At 45.1% G+C, this 17,408-nt stretch overlaps 1 protein-coding gene across 4 annotated transcripts in view; it reads right to left on the bottom strand.

Annotated features, from left to right (window-relative positions):
- Positions 1 to 17,408, bottom strand: part of LOC308576586 (alpha-2-macroglobulin-like protein 1) — an 88,324-nt gene that overhangs the window by 39,351 nt on the left and 31,565 nt on the right. For 3 of the 4 annotated variants that reach the window (XM_081176084.1, XM_081176083.1, XM_081176085.1), the window contains 9 exons: positions 14,164 to 14,347; positions 12,323 to 12,376; positions 11,805 to 11,943; positions 10,868 to 10,920; positions 10,367 to 10,387; positions 6,112 to 6,286; positions 3,597 to 3,681; positions 2,408 to 2,534; positions 299 to 413 (listed from right to left, as the gene is read on the bottom strand). In XM_081176084.1, coding sequence (XP_081032210.1) covers positions 299 to 413; positions 2,408 to 2,534; positions 3,597 to 3,681; positions 6,112 to 6,286; positions 10,367 to 10,387; positions 10,868 to 10,920; positions 11,805 to 11,943; positions 12,323 to 12,376; positions 14,164 to 14,347 — 953 coding nt within the window. Of the gene's footprint in view, positions 1 to 298; positions 414 to 2,407; positions 2,535 to 3,596; positions 3,682 to 6,111; positions 6,287 to 10,366; positions 10,388 to 10,867; positions 10,921 to 11,804; positions 11,944 to 12,322; positions 12,377 to 14,163; positions 14,348 to 16,450; positions 16,601 to 17,408 lie in introns of those variants that run through there. The other variant, XM_081176086.1, reaches the window with a different exon arrangement.

The following is a 17,408-nucleotide window of genomic DNA, read 5'->3' as shown; positions in this document are numbered from 1 at the left end:
CATTTCTCTTGAGGAAACTGTACCACCAGGACAAAATTTGTTGTGTGAGCTGCAGAGGATCCCTAGGTATTTGCAAGGCAAGTCATGTGTGCCTTGAAAAATCAGATGAAATGCAGGAATGAACCCAAGCCCTGTAAATAGCCTGATACAAAAGCAACTTTCAATAGCCTAAGGGTTTGAAAACAGTTGACTGGAAAAAAATCAGAAAGGCAAGGCTATCAAGGGGGGTGTGGGGGTGTGGACTGATTTGCCAAAAGTGAAAACTGTATGTTCCCATTTCTTGTTATTTTCTTTGTACCTGTTCCTTTCTCCTCCAGTTCTGCCACAAAGTTGACATACTCATTATAGCCGCTTTGAGAAAGATTTAAATCAGACCCATTGATGGTAAAATAAGCAAAGCCGGTCTCATCTGTCTGGAGATACAAAGAAAAGAAAGTACATTAGAGACTTCCTATTTGTCTGCCATGGCGAACGGCTGCGTCCATTTCATGCAGAGTTCAAAGATAATATGGGAGTAATTAATGGGCAGCTCCACCCACTGATCATCCAACACCTGCTGCCCATCCGGAAGGAAGAAGGAGCAGGAGGCACTGGGTGCAATGTACCGTACGTTATTGGCAACTCTCCAAAGTGAGGGTCGCCGAAGAGAAATGTTGGATCACAACAAGAAGATAAATAAAATAAAGAAGAAAAACTAATTTCACACAGAACTACATAGGACTAATCCGCTCCCAAAATGAATTCAGAGGCTGTTAAAAATAAATGAAGGATCAACATCAGGAATGTTTTATTGGGACGACCTGGGTTATTTAAGGAACGCAGCGCAATGTGAGATCATCACTCCCTGAACTTCGGAGCATGGGAAGTCACCCAAAGATACAAAAATTGGCATAAAACTTGGTCTTTTTGATTGTATTATAATTGGGAATATTTTTAATGTGGTTTTTATTGGATTGCTAAAATGGAAAATTTAATAAATATTGTTTAAAAAGAAAGCACATTAGCAAAGCTGTACGTGTAGATTCTGAGATACTGAGCTGCCGCACCAGCTGTCAATCAAGTCAGCCTATACACTATCTGGATGGGATGGAGCAGAGGAAGTGCAAAGGAAAGGTGATCTGAAGACACAGGAGACCATCCCCTGGCTGAAGCTGAGCAGGTCTGAGTCTGGTGGTGGGATATAAACGCAACACAAGAAAATAAATAAAGTAGCCCTCCCTGGTTGACTGCAGCCAGGGTAACATTCCATAAGGCATCATGCGGTAAAACTTGGTTGGTTGGTTTCTAGATCTGGTGTGCCTTAGCCTTGCACATATTTTTTTTTTCCAGACTTGCAAAACAAGAAGCACGAGTCAGGCTCTGTTGTGGCAAATGCTCATTTTCCCCGAAAGCAACAGCTGTGCATCTTGTTCTCCCTTCTCTTGCTGTGACATTAACGTGTTATCGCCACATCCACCTAAGCTACTATTGCTATTATTATTATTACTTATTAAATTAAATTAAATTTCTATACTGCCCTTCATCCGAGGATCACAGGGCAGTTTACAATTTACAATATGTATTAAAGCAGAGACATCACCTTGCCGACAAAGGTCCGTATAGTTAAAGCTATGGTTTTCCCAGTAGTGATGTATGGTAGTGAGAGCTGGACCATAAAGAAGGCTGATCACAGAAGAATTGATGCTTTTGAATTATGGTGCTGGAGGAGACTCTTGAGAGTCCCATGGACTGCAAGAAGATCAAACCTATCCATTCTGAAGGAAATCAGCCCTGAATGCTCACTGGAAGGGCAGATCCTGAAGCTGAGGCTCCAATACTTTGGCCACCTCATGAGAAGAGAAGACTCCCTGGAAAAGACCCTGATGTTGGGAAAGATGGAGGGCACAAGGAGAAGGGGATGACAGAGGACAAGATTGTTGGACAGTGTTCTCGAAGCTACGAACATGAGTCTGACCAAACTGCGGGAGGCAGTGGAAGACAGGAGAGCCTGGCATGCTCTGGTCCATGGGGTCACAAAAAGTCGAACACGACTAAACGACTAAACAATATGCAAGGTGCAATAATCATGGTCCTCACCTTTAGAAATAGCATCTTGCATCTGTTACAGAATCACATGATTAGGGGTGTGAACCACACCTAGCCAAATAGGCATTGTTGTTGTATGAGGAGCACTGAATGCTCACTACCAAATGGACAAAATAAGATACTGAGGCATTCTCCCTACAGATCAATCTGGCACATGGCAGATGTTTCTGATCCTCTCCATCCACCTTCTTCGTGGACATAGAGAAATGGAAGGCGAGCGCAACAGGATGAGGCCGCCAGTCTCTGAACCAAAGGGTAGGGGGCAGATAACTCATCCCAGCCTCCATTCTGTCCAAAGACAGCCCCCTCCCATTTATCTCACCTGAGCTGTGTACTCGTGTTCAATGTCCGATAATGTTTCATTTGTATTACGCATATGGAAAAAAAATGATAATCCTCTAATGACGCGGAGCTGCACATTTCCTTGAACACGCTTCCCATATGTGTACCTAAGGCACAGGAGAGAGGGAGTGGAGGGAGATGGAGAGAGAGAGAGAGAGAGAGAGAGAGAGAGAGAGAGAGAGAACACCGATGAAAAAAATATGTTTTAGTCTAAAGCAATTTGTCTTCAGGAGCTCACTAGAGGTCATTCAATAAGATTATCACCAGTGGCATAGCAGGGGGGGCAGTTGCCCGGGGCACAAAATTGTTAGGGGAACAAAACATCAACACCCGGTGCTGCCTCAGTACAGCTACACGCTTCCGTTGCTGGGCTCCGTTGAAAACAGCTTCTCAATGCAAATCAGGAAGTGACTTTTACAGACAATGGAAGACGCTTCTTTTCGTATCTCTGCGACTGTGATCTCCTGGGTGATGCAGATGCTGTTAGACAGTTGAATGCACATGCATACTCCATCCGTTTTCCTCCCACACATCCCCTCCACGTAGCCCCGGGCACAAGCAACCCATGCTATGCTACCCACAGAAATCCATTGTCAATGTGCAAGGAAGAATTCCCTGATAGACAATTTGATGTGCAGAAGGGTTCTCTGAATGTAAAAAGCTTGGGGGGGGAGCACAAATGCAAATGAACAGCTGCTTCCATAAACAGAATGAAGTGAGGCAAAATAACCGTTTTAATACAGAGGGGGAAATCTTGGAAGTTTGGGCGCCATAGCACATAGTTTTATTTTCATTTTTAGAAGTACAAAAAATGGGGGTGAGAGGAGACAAGAGCAAACAATATACTGGTGCTACCTTACAAATTTATATTGGTTCTACTCTGATTTGACAGCCATAGTTTTACTCTCTCTTCCAAAAAAAAAGCCTGAAAATCATAATTTGGCTCGGGTGCTAAGCATTCTCTAGCAGATTGCTTCTTTCTTGTGGTTCCCGCCAGGGAAGGAATAGCAGTTAAACAACTATGTCCCCGCATTATAAATGTGCATTGAGACAGAGAAGGAGAAAAAGAAATAGACCCAAAGGGATGAAGAAACACATGTCAACACAGTAAAACTGTGTCTGGAAAGGTCCCATTTTAGGAACATTGTTTACCATGAAATTTTACTTACTTGGCACACACTTTGACCTGGAATTCTTCATCCGCTGTGGTGACCAATTTCGGAAACTCAATCACAACTTCAAATTTAGGCAGCTCTGTAATGAGTCAGGAAGAGAGACGGAGAAGAAAGTGAGTGCATAAAAAGTTCCACATGCCGCAGCTGCATCACCAAAACTGAACACTGCTCCTTCTGCACTTTTAATTATTTTAATTATTTTATTTATATACCACTTCTCTGATAAATTGGCTTCTAAGTGATTTGAAAGTAACAAAACATCTTTTTTTAAAATCATACATAAATAAAATGTACATTAAACCAATTCCATCAAAATAGTAAAGCATGCATAGTTAAAACATAGAATAAAGCAAGCCCATTAAAAATCATAGCAATTAAAACAGTTAAGAGAACAATTAAAACAGGCATGTCCAAAGTCTTTCAGGGGCCTAATCTGGCCTGCCAGTTGGTTTAATCCAGCCCCTGTGGCAGTTTATAATCTTGGGTCAGCCCTCATGCATGTTCACTTCATCAAATCTGGCCCTCTTTGAAAAAAGTTTGGACACCCCTGAATTAAAACAATTAGATAAGGAAGTTCAATTTGAGAGGAATGCTTGTCTATACAGGTGTGTCTCTAAGAACCGGCAGAATACCAATACTGATGGGGTTTCTCGTATTTCAGCAGGGAAGGCAGTCCACAACACTGGCATCACCAGTGAAAAAGCCCATTCCCATGCTACCGCAAGCCAAAAATATCCAGGCCATGGAAAAGCTATCCATTTCCCATTTCCCAATCTTAAATGCCTTCACTGGGCAGTGGAGGATTAGGGAGTTTTTCTAGTATCCCCATCCAGAGTTGTTTAGGGCTTTATACGTAAACAATAGGATCTTAAAACTGGTTCAGTAGTTAATAGGCAGCAAGTGCAAATCCCTTAGCACTGGCGTGATATGTGCTAATAATTCACATTTCCGAATTCAAAGTCAGGAATCATTCCTAAGCTTTTGAAGGAGCATTTAAAAAAAAAACCTCCTTCACCTGTGTCTGATGCTTACTCAACATTGCTCAGGACAAGTAAGTATAGGGCTCTGCACTGGGGTGCTTTCACGTGGTTCATACTAGGGGTTTACTCTGAAATTACTTTTTGTTCACTCACTTTTTTATGCGGCATTTACATGAGCTGGTCACCAAATTATTTCACCCCTCGTTTTCCCTATGGCCCTTATGACTCTTTTGAGACCTCACAGAATCTGACTGTTGTTGGAAAGAAAGGAACAGCTATGTAAATTGTGTTTGCACTATTCTTTCATCTGTTGGAAGGGGTGTGGTTTCACCATGTGCGGTGCCGTGGCACCCTGGGGTGCCTTGAATGATGGTCAGGGGTGCTGCGGGCAACTCTGGCCTCTGTCCCTCTTTCCTTCCCTCCCTCTCCTCTGATGCCTTCTTGCGTCTCTGCCTCCCAAAGGCTTGTGCAACTGTTGTGCAGCCCTGGCTACAAGCTCCACAGGCAAATGGTGCCTCTGCGGCTGGTCAGGGAGTGCTGGTTACTAGGAGCTGAGGCGGACTCCGAGTGAGTAAGCAAGCAAGCAAGGTGAGGAAGCCTAGTCAGCCAGTCCCCCTGCCCTTGCTTTTGAGAATGGGCAGACAATTCCCGGGCATCTATGGGTCAGTGTGAGGAGGCACCTCTCTTTGAGGCGGGTGGGGGGCAGCTCAGAGACCAGGGGCGGCAGCACCAGAGGACTCCCAAGGAGAGGGGAGAGGAAAGGAGGCCGAGGGAACACTCCCCAAGGGAGGGTGTTCAAAAACGGGTGAGCGGCTGCCAGCTCTGCAGGCAAGGGGCGACATAACTGGGCTCCTGAGCCCCACAGGGGTGCTGCGGGAAGAATGTGGTTGGTCTCACATTCGTGGACTCAAAAACGTTGAAAACCTCTGCCCTGGGGCAATTCCTTTGGCAGAATTTCCCAGAGCTTTGGAGAACATCACTAAGGTCAACTGACATCTGTCGCAAGTGGTGTGGGAATGGGGGAAAGTCTGTATCTCTGCACCAGTAGTTCACATCCTGGGTTCAGATTATAAACAGATGTTGGTGAAGGGAGCTTCTCCCTCCATCTCTCTGCCCACGTGGCAATGAGAGGAGAAACGGCAAGCAATGGCACTGAGTGATTTCAGTTTTACACCGCCATCTTTTGTGTGCCAACTCACATATAAGAATAACAGTTTTTAAGATGGGAGTCTAATTAAGGAGCTTGCCTTTCTCTGCGGGGGGAAGAGGTTCACTTTTTATTTAATAAAATAAAATTTAAAAATCCAAATATCTAAGGCAACTAGGATTCCTAGCCAGGACAGGTATGCTGTAAATTCAATCAATAACAAAAATACTGTATCCCTATCGCTACATATTATACCAAACAGAGTGAAAGGAAAGAATAATAATAATGTAATAGCCTGTATTCCTTTTCTTGTTAGCACATGCGTGAGCACACACACACACACACACACTGCAACCCAAGTGGTCTCCCTTTGAAATCTCACCGTATTCTTCCACCATGAACTCTCTTCTTGAATCCTCACGTGCAAAAAGTAAACTTCCAACTGCTATGAGGTATCGTCCCATGACTGCTTCGGAGGCCAGAGGAAAAGACAGGTCCACAAAGCCATTTTGAGGCTTCACATCCACCCACTGGCCTATTCGGTTTTCATTAGGATCCTGGGCACAGGGATAAGACCAAAAAGACTGTGATGTTTGTGTGGTTTGTAACATCAGAAAAGCAGTCAAATACAACATTTCCTGTTTGCCCAGAGCGGACACACAGGAGAATGTTGCTCCAGCCAGGAGGGCTTCCTGTCACACCTGGTCTGGAGCATCCTCTCCCTGTATGTGACCAGGTAGATGGGTGTGACCTTCTGAGACCCCATAAAAGGGCTGGTCACACAGCCATCTTTCTCTTGATGCTCTTCCTCTTGTACTATCTTAATACTTTTTGCTTTGTGCTGGCTCTCGGCCAGCAGCACATGGGCTCATTCCTCACAAGAGGATGAACCCACACTTTTCTCCGTATCTGTAACTACAAGCTAAAGCCTGCCTTCAGGATCACACTGTGGACCGAATGTGAGTAAACCTTATCATTACTTTAAAAGAAGATAGTAATCGTCGTCGTTGTCGTTTTAAGAGGGAACAAAAGGGGATTTACCAGGAACAAATCCAATCCGGACAAACCAGACTGGATTGCTGAACTCAAGTGATTTTCACGAATCCAGTCCATTAGCTTCCTGCTATGTACATGGTAATGCTACAAGCTCACTAGCGTGAGTGAGGAAGGATAATATTAATCAATATATCCTCTCCTACTGTCCTCAACATTCCCACAGTTCATTCACTTGGCTGCAGTCATCAGCAATACTGAGGCTGTGCCCCAACAGAGCACTGTGCAATTGGCCCACAAAAGTCGACATACCGTATTTATCCGTGTATAAGACGCCCCCGTGTATAAGACGCCCCCTACTTTGGGGCACCCCAAATTTAGAAAATGGGCATATGCACTATCCGTGTATAAGACGCCCCCACATTTTAACCTTATTTTAAAGTAAAAAAAACCTAGTCTTATACACAGAAAAGTACGGTACTTCTGTTTTTTCAGTCAGCATCTTCCTTGATATTCTGCCGCTTGCCGTCTACGCCGGCGGATGGGGCTTGGCGGGGGGGGAAATATCCTAGCCGTGGGTTTGCCACCTTGCTTGTTTTTGCACCCGCAATCATTTCCCTTCCATTCCACTACTCTGTTGCTGCGATCTTTATCAGCTCCATTCCTTTACCCACCAGATCCTAATATCTGTAGCTATATGACGGACTGATAATTATTATTATTATCTGCTATTGCACCCACTTCTGAGTGTACCCGCAACACTCCCTCCTCTGCGAAGGGGCAGAAAGCAAAACTCATGCAAAGGGGTTTTATCTCCTGGGATCTGTGAAGGAGTGAGAAGAGAGCTGTCACAGGGGGAAGATGCTATTTAATATTGTTGCATAATACACTCTGGGGGAAAAAAACATGGAAGGGACAGTATTGCATACCGTATTTCACCGCCTAATGATCACATTTTTGGTGCTGATTTTTCCTTTGCAAACAAAGGGGTATGTGCAACCATTACATGAGGAAAAACCTGGTGACCATGTAGGGTTGCCATATGTCTGGAATTTCCTGGACATAGCCTGGATTTGGCCGTTGGAAACAGTGCTGATGGAATTCAAGTGAGGTCCCAATCAAAGAAGAATTTAATCAACTTAAATTGATGGAATATGCGCAGCTTGCAGATTTAACATACAGAATAAGAGAACAAGAAGAATATACATTTAAAGAAGACTGGAAAGTGTTTACTGATTATTTGGGTGAAAGTTGAGTACATTTAAAAACACTGGTAGCATTAAGATAAATTCAGCAGTGTAAATATGTTTTGATGGTGTAACAATGGATTACTGAATGGTTTAGTTCATGTTAAAATATGCAGGGATGTATGGTGTGCAAATGAACCATGGAAAGAGAAGAAGGGAAGTCATTAATTTAAGGTTGTCCAAATGATTATCTTGATATGCAAATTAGAAAAACATAAGAAAAACTATTTTTTTAAAAAAGGAAACTGTGCTGAAATATCTGGGAAACATATGACAGCCCATGTCGGTTGTGTAGATTTTGGCAAATTTCCTTTAACAACAACAAAAAGCTTTGCCCAAACCAACTTTTGTGTCTGGATTTTCACCTTTTGAAATATGGCAACCCTACATGATGTGGTGAGGAAACAAGGTGCTCCATGCCCAGGCTGGATTTAGGTTTGATGAGACCCTAAGCTATTGAAGGTAATGGGGCCCTTTATATGTCCAGCTGTCCTTTGTCAACAACAAATTGTTGCAGGTTTTTTTTGTGTTGAATATATGTGTCAGGGGTTCAGGGACAGAGGCACAGGTGAGGGGGGAGACGGAGAGCGATGGGGAAGAATCCCAGGACTGTGAGGAAGAGGAGGACAATGACTTGAGGTCTTCCATGAGTCTCTCAAGTGAATCGGAGGATTCCCAGAAGGGGGCGCCCCTAGTCAGGCCAAGGGGGTTCACAAGGGGGACATGCCAGGGGCAGGGAAGCAGCAGGGAAACCCCGAGTGGGAGTGGGAGATCGGGGCCAGCTTCCCAGCAGGAACGAAGTGAAGAGAGTGGAGCTCCCAGTGTGACACACGGAGCAGAGCAGGAAGGAGACAGGGGAAGGAGATCGGGGCAGAACGTCCTGCCGGAAGAGGCGGAGAGTAGTACAGGGAGTAGTGTAAGTGTCAAGAGGAAGGTCAGGGGTAGCGAACGCGCGCCAAGTTCAAATGTGGAGGCGCGCGGAAATGGAGAGAGCCCGGAGGAGGAGCCTGGCCCCAAAGCACGAAGGAGGGGGGGACAGGCATCTGAGGAATCCGCTTCAGGAGAGAGCAGGAGGGAAGGGACCCAGGGGGGCAGAAAGACCCTGCGGAAAAGGAAAGACAGGAAGAGGTGGACTAGCACAAGCCTCTTAAGCTGGTGTAGGGGCGGGACCGATTCAGAGGGGACTTAAAACGTCCAGGCTAAGAGACGCGGGGCTGCACGCCTCGGTTGTGGAACCAATAATGAACTGCAATAAACATCCTTGTATATAAGAAGAACCTGGCGTTGGTCTTTTGTGAGCTGAGACCTGAGGCAGCCCTGACAATATGCTATATGGTAATTTATGGACCTAATAGGTATCTAAAGCCATTTGCACATAACAAAATACATATTTTATCAAAGAACCTCCTGGGGTTTTCTTCCTTTATTATTTTTTTTTTTGAGCCCCAATAGAGTGGAGCCCTAAGCTATAGCTTGTTTAGCTTATATGTAAATCCAGCACTGTCCATACCTTAATGTATCCACCGTACAGTTTAGATCTCGTGGGAAGAGGCAAGTCTTGTGAGTCTCTTGTGCCTCACTCTCCCCTCTTGCTTGCCTGCCTGCCCACCTCCACCTGTTGCCTTCAGCCAGTAAGAGCATGTGTGGTGAAAGTAGCCCTGCAACTATTATGTGGGGACTACTCTGGGACACGGATGCCGCTGTGGGTTAAAGCACAGAGCCTAGGACTTGCCAATCAGAAGGTTGGCGGTTCGAATCCCCATGATGGGGTGAGCTCCCGTTGCTCGGTCCCTGCTCCTGCCAACCTAGCAGTTCAAAAGCACTTCAAAGTGCAGGTAGATAAATAGGTTCCACTCCAGCGGGAAGGAAAACGGCGTTCCCGTGTGATGCTCTGGTTCGCCAGAAGCAGCTTAGTCATGCTGGCCACATGACCCGGAAGTGTACGCCGGCTCCCTCAGCCCTTTACTCTGGGACCATTTTTGGGGTCAGAAAAAGGAGGGAGTGACTATTACGGGGTGGCGACTTGGATGTGATTAAATACAGCACTTCCGCACGGTTTGTTACTATAACAAATAATTCTCAGTCTCTCATATAGCTACAATTATTGGGATCTGTATATAAATTTTGTAATTTATGATTCAATCGCTCTCCCCTCCCCCCCCCCCGCCATCTTACATTTTATTGTGTAGATATGCAAAGAGGTCTCAAAAGGCATGGAGGTTGCACACTGGGTCAGTATGCACGTGCGTGAAAGTGAAACGCCCCTTTCCACCCCCATTCCACCCCCGCCCCACCCTTTTCATGACATCTTTTATGACATTTCCAAGTCATTTCTGGATTTGGCACTGTGCGCGTGTGCACGATTGTGCACCTAAAACGGCAATTGCCTGTACTTACAGTCAACTGTATCAAAGGGATCTGCAAAGAATGAAGGAGAGAGACAAGAGTCAGAAAGAGCACAAAATCAGCCTCATGAGGAAAAGGATAGCCTCCAGTTCCCGCAAAATTCTGCAAAGCCAGCAAAATAATTTAGATCAAGTGAACCTGCCTTGCGTAAACCAGTCGTTTCTGACCTGCTGCCCTCCATACATTTTGGACTACGATTCCCATCATCCCTAGCAAGGCCAGCCTACCCATGAGGCAAGGTGATTGCCTTGGGTGACAGAATCCACCAGGACAGCAGATCCCAATGCGGATCTTTCTTTCCCCCCATTGTTCCTGTTGTAGATCTCCCCTCACGCTTTCTTCCTTGGTAAGGAAGGAGGCGCCATTTTGGCCTCAGGTGCCATAATGTCTTGGAGCAGAGAGGCAATGACAAGACCCTTCTGGTATGAATGTTTCTGCACAGACCTTGAATGGAAAGCCTTTGCTCCTTGTGATACAGGGAGTAATACTCACCGCTTCATCAATGGCCTTAAATTCTTCATCAAGCCTCACAATGCGAAACCTGACTAAAAAAAGCAAATGCATGCATGTTATTTGCTATTGAAAATAATTTTTTAAAGAGTAGATGTTCTTCTGTCTTAGGCTCTGTCTTATTTGAGTTTCATTCTCTACTTCATGTTGCTGTATATATTTTTTCAAAAAAGAAAAGAAAACAGAAGTAGGTGCTAATCTTTCGTTTCCCCTTCACTTCTGTTTTTCCTGCTATGTTATTTGCAACATAGATTTTGCTTATGCTAATTTAGCTTGTGTGAGCTTATGCTCCCCTGCAGATGATCAGGGTCTACTGTGGCTTAGCAGCTTAGCTTTTACAATGCTTATTGTAATAGTTTCACATCACCCCACCCCAAAAGATGAAACAGCTGCTTCAGTCACCTTCCAGGTTCTTCTGGCCACTCATGCAGACCCTCCAAGTGTCCCTATTTTCCAGGGATAGTCCCAGATTTACAGAAGCCATCCCTGTTTCTGATTTGATCCCAGAATGTCCTACTTTTCCTTAAGGTAAAGGTAAAGGGACCCCTGACCATTAGGTCCAGTCGTGACCGACTCTGGGGTTGCAGCGCTCATCTCGCTTTACAGGCTGAGATAACTGGCGTTTGTCCGCTCCGCAGACAGTTTTTTCGGGTCATGTGGCCAGTTTGACTAAGCCGCTTCTGGCACAACGGAACACCGACATTGCACTTTTTGGCATGCTTTCGAACTGCTAGGTTGGCAGGAGCTGGGACCAAGCAACGGGAGCTCACCCCGTCACGGGGATTCGAACTGCCGACCTTTTGATCAGCAAGCTCTAGGCTCAGTGGTTTAGACCACAGCGCCACCCGCGTCCCTTTATTATGGAATAGGACATCCCTGTTTTCATCAGAGAAATGTTGGGGGGTATGATCATGCCTACCTGTCTCTCCAGGCTTGTAAAAGGGCTTGTCTGGCTCTATAATATGCCTGACATAAGCGTCCTGAACCAGCACCTTCTTCCTTTCCAAAAAGATGGTGTTACCCATTCGTATTATGACATGCACACTGGCCAATTCTTCCTTCACAACATAAAGGAGGGGGAAAAAACTGTTTCAACAGCAGGAGGACTGAGGAGAGAAGCATATTTTGCAGCTGGAGAAGATACCAGAGCATCCATCCAAAATTGTGACCCTCTTCCCCCCCAGGAAATAGGGAAACAAGATCAAAAATTCTTCCCTTTATTATCCACACACAAAAGCTTTCTTTGCTTCCCTCTCTGCCCAGACACACTGTGGTTTGCTCCTCCATCCTTGTCTCTGCCACCCCATTTCCTCCCCCCTCCGCCTCACTGTTCCCTCTTCCTCCCGAGTTGTTCATACAGTCTCTCCCTCTTCTGTTACGCAAATCCTTCCAGTGATCAGAAGGAAGGAATGGTTGGAAGCAGCAGCAAAGACTTACGGGTGATTGTTGTTGTTCCTCCACTGGCTTCTTCCTGGGAACAAAGGCTGGGACCTAAAGAGAAAGAAATTGATTGGTGGACGAAAAAGAGGGGAGAAAAGTAAAATTCTCACAGAACTTCACCTGTGCCATAGAATTGTAGAGTTAACAGGTACACCAAGGGTCATCTAGTCCAGCCCCCTGCAATGCAGGAATCACAACTATTGAACCTTAATCATATTATCACAATCAAATTCAAAAATGCACCTAAATAAAATTCTAATACAGTGGTACCTCGGGTTACATACGCTGCAGGTTATATACGCTTCAGGTTACAGACTCCGCTAACCCAGAAATAGTGCTTCAGGTTAAGAACTTTGCTTCAGGATAAGAACAGAAATCGTGCTCCGGCCGCGCAGCGGCCGCAGCAGGCCCCATTAGCTAAAATGGTGCTTCAGGTTAAGAACAGTTTCAGGTTAAGTACGGACCTCTGGAATGAATTAAGTACTTAACCCGAGGTACCACTGTACATTACTTGGCAGCGTTGGTTTTATTTTTAAAGGTACGCCCAGCTATTTTTGACCTCAGAACACGTTCAGATTGGTCCACAATAAATACATCCACATGAAACAGGCTTGTAAACAGGAACTTGCCTATTTGCCTGAAAGTGGTTCTGAGGATGTGTAACAATTACCATTTACTCTGGCTCCAACATGCTCTCGCCACTAGTGTTTGAAACCGAGTACACATGGCGTGAGCAGCAATCCATCTGAACCCTGTAATTCCTGAGAAATACTGGTGGTTGGTTTGCTTTCCCTCGAACCCGCTTCCATCCAATTTAAAAAACACAAGCAACAGCTAAGCTGAGGGGTGTAGATTTTCAACATCCATTCTGAATGCAGAAATAGATGATGGCTTCACTGCATCGGAATTCACAGGTGGCTAGTTAGAGCTTTTTCCGTCCTTTCTCTTTCAGGCTATGGGTGTTTGCCCCAAACAACTTACACTGATATTTCATTTCTTGCATTTATATCCCATCCTTCCTCCTGAAACAGCAAACAGGTCCACATTTTTAAAAGCATCCTAAAACAGTTGGAACATTCTAACCAATTCAAAGTGTTGGTGCTGACCCTTAAAGCCCTAAACGGACTCGGCCCAGTATACCTGAAGGAGTGTCTCCACCCCCATCATTCAGCCCGGACACTGAGGTCCAGCACCAAGGGCCTTCTGGTGGTTCCCTTACTGCGAGAAGTGAGGTTACAGGGAATCAGGCAGAGGGCCTTCTCGGTAGTGGTGCCCGCCCTGTGGAACGCCCTCCCTTCAGATGTCAAGGAAATAAACAACTATCTGACTTTTAGAAGACACCTGAAGGCAACCCTGTATTGGGAAATTTTTAATGTCCAATGTTTTACAATTTTTTATGTATTGTAATCCACCCAGAGTGGCTGGGGAAACCCAGCCAGATGGACAGGGTATACATAATAAAATTATTATTATTATTATTATTATTATTATTATTATTATTATTATTATTATTATATTGCTGGACCCTCGACCGGACACCGATATGACTATTTCCACAGATAAACTGTTGCCCCTGCAATATTATCTCTCACCTACCCTGCCCCCCACTTCTTGCCATAGGTTTACATGGGTTGGGCTAGGGCAACTCGCCATCCGATCATGGCACCAACTCACGTGGTGTGTTGTACTAAGCCTTAGGAGGGTTCACTGCAGCGATGGCAATCTCTACCACAGCTAGTGTGCTGCCTTGTTCCGTCCTTCACTGTGACCTGCTGCCCTTATCTAGCTAAGAAGCGAGAGCATCTTCTACTGAGTGGCTTGCAATGGATGAAACTTGCCTGGAAGCTGATGCATTCGTGGGTCCCTGGCTTCTCCACATCCTTCTCCAGCAGGGTGTGGTTCTGCAACGTCATCTCTAATGTCACAGACACGTGGCCCGTTCCTGGCAGGGACATCAGTTGCACACAAAACTTTTCTGTATTGGGATGGCGGATGATTGCAGGGAAGGCCACCAGATAGCGGCTGCGAGAGAAAAGAGAGGGGGACATCCTATGATCTGTAAGGCCTTTCCTGACAGTTTTGGAGAAATTGTACTTTAGCAGTTGCTGCAAAGTTGCTCTGTGGGATCCAGACAATTTTAATTAAGTTATTTTATGTTTTAAAAAATTATTAGTTTTACATTAATTTATACATAACATGGGTCGCACTGTGGGTTAAAACACAGAGCCTAGGACTTGCCGATCAGAAGATCGGCGGTTCGAATCCCCGCTCCCGTTGCTCGGTCCCTGCTCCTGTCAACCTAGCAGTTCGAAAGCATGTCAAAGTGCAAGTAGATAAATAGGTACCACTCCGGTGGGAAGGTAAATAGCATTTCCATGCGCTGCTCTGGTTCGCCAGAAGCAGCTTAGTCCTGCTGGCCACATGACCCAGAAGCTGTACGCCGGCACCCTTGGCCAGTAAAGCGAGATGAGCGCTGCAACCCCAGAGTTGGCCACTACTGGACCTAATGGTCAGGGGTCTCTTTACCTTTATACATAATAACTTTAACCATTTCAAATCATAAAAAGAAAAGGTTCTTTCGAACCTTCAGATCTCCTCCCTTCCCTCCATGGGTTCCATTTCGCCCCAAAAATATTCTTTTTCTTTTACCGTTATCCATCTGTTATATAATCGTGGATACCAAAGTTCATTTCACATTACAAGTGTCATTGTATCCCTGCCAAGATTTTAATTACGTTACAGTCCCTTATCGGGGGTGGGAGGGGACATTACTCAGTAATTGCTAAGGCCTTTGGCCAAACAATAAACTGAAGCAAACAAACAAAACAACCTAAAATAAAAAAAACTTTTTTTGTCATTGGGTCAGGGATGCAATTCTCCTGGGCAGCTGCAGGGTGTGGCAGATAAATTAGAATTATAGAATTGGAATTAGAGCTGGAAGAATTAGAGCTGGAAGGGACCCTGATGATCATCTAGGCCAGGAGTAGTCAACCTTTTTATACCTACTGCCTACTAATCCATCTTTCTTGATGGTAAAATTTCCTTACCGCCCACCAGCCTCAATGGAAGGAGGATTCAGCTTGTGCCATAGAGAACCCCCTACTGCCCACCTAGAATCCTGAAATACCTACTAGTGGGCGGTAGGGACCAGGTGGACAACCCCTGATCTAGGCTAACTCCCCAAAATGCAGGAATACGCAGCTGTCCCATACAGGGATCAAACCTGCAGCCCTGGTGTTATCAGCATCATGCCCTAACCACCTGAGCTATCCAGGCTCAGCTTAAAGGTTAGGCATGAGGGAAAGTCACAAAATTGGGGCAGGAGACTAGTTTAGATTATGTATGGTGTGGGGTAAGTTTTCTCCTAGAACCCAACGGGGCTGAATGTTGCAAGAAATAACTCCCCACAGCATACAGTTAAGCTATAGAATTAGCTCCAGCAACAAGCAGACTTCTATGTCATTCAGTGGGAATTGTTTCTGAGTAAACGTGCATAAAACAGAGCTGCATGACTGGGAATAGAATACCAGGAGGTTCTCCATTCAAAACAATTCAACAAGTCAATTTAAACCCGGTGCCTGAAAGTGCTCTAAAATCTGCCTCTGTGCAGAAGATAACCTGAACCAATGCGACCCACATATGAAAGGGAGCTCAGCATTGTCACTCTCTGCCCCATGTGCCCATCTGCATTCTTTCTTTCTATTTAGTTTTTTATTTATACTTTTCAAATTTATACATCTCATTAACTTTACATTCCATTTAACATTTCGAAATTTGGCTTCCCTCCCCCCCTCTTTCTGCGGTTCCTTAAATTTATTATTTCATATCTTCTGCATATCCAAATTCATTTAAGTTACTCCTTTAATTGTCTGCTATAAATATATACTCTCATGAAACTGCAGGTTATTACAATAACACTGCTAATGTTTTTATCTGTTTACAATTTATCTGCAAATATTCAATAAACCATTTCCATTCTTTTATAAAGAGTTTGTTATCTTGATTTCTTATTCTTCAGGCAAGTTTTGCCATTTCCTCATATTCCTTAAGTTTTTGTGCCCGTCTGCACTCCTATTCCACTATGAAACTGGCTGAGCAAAGAGAAATGGAAAATTAAAATCTTACGGGTCTGATATGACTGGAGCTGTGAGTGAGAGTACAGTCAAGGCACAGAGGAGTGGGGCTGCCCCCATGGCTGAGGTGTGATGGGCAGCACAGGCTGATTCTCCAGACACCCAGCACTGGAGATGCAGAGATCTAAATACCCTCCTAGTGATCCCTTCGTGGGTCCACCCCTGTATTTACTGTATTTACTTTGCTAAGTAATCAACGTCCTCTCCAATGTCTATGACGACAGGGCAGCATCGTGCAGCTAATACAGCCGATAATTTCTTGTCAATAGGGCATTGCGAAAAATTTGGTGCAGTTTGTCTTTGAGATGCATCTGAATTGAGCAATGCAAAGGGCAGCATGCAGAGAGACTCATGGAATATCTGTGACACAGATACGCCATTTACCTTCCTGCTGCAGCAGCACCTATTTATCTACTTGCACTAGCATGCTTTTGAACTGCTAGGTTGGCAGGAGCTGGGACAGAGCAACAGGAGCTCACCCCATCACAGGAATTTGAACCGCTGACCTTCCAACTGGCAAGCCCAAGAGGCTCAGTGGTTTAGACCACCACACCACCTACTTACTAGAATACGGCAAAAATAGTGTTGGAGCAGAACAAACAATGTACAGTATTTGACGAGAAGAGAAGAAGAAGAGTTTGGACTTGATATCCCGCTTTATCACTACCCGAAGGAGTCTCAAAGTGGCTCACAATCTCCTTTCCCTTCCTCCCCCACAACAAACACTCTGTGAGGTGAGTGGGGCTGAGAGACTTCAGAGAAGTGTGACTGGCCCAAGGTCACCCAGCAGCTGCATGTGGAAGAGCGGAGACGCGAACCTGGTCCACCAGATTAGAAGACTACCACTCTTAACCACCACGCCACACTGGCAAGGAGCAACCCCCCCAAGCCCTTATTTAGAACCAAGAGAGAGGGTGTCTGTACAGTTAAACTGGGCTGTTGTAGTTCAA

Source organism: Podarcis bocagei (genome assembly GCF_964188305.1).
Source record: "Podarcis bocagei genome assembly, chromosome: 17".
Taxonomy (NCBI): domain Eukaryota; kingdom Metazoa; phylum Chordata; class Lepidosauria; order Squamata; family Lacertidae; genus Podarcis; species Podarcis bocagei.
This window is presented reverse-complemented; position numbering and strand designations above follow the sequence as displayed.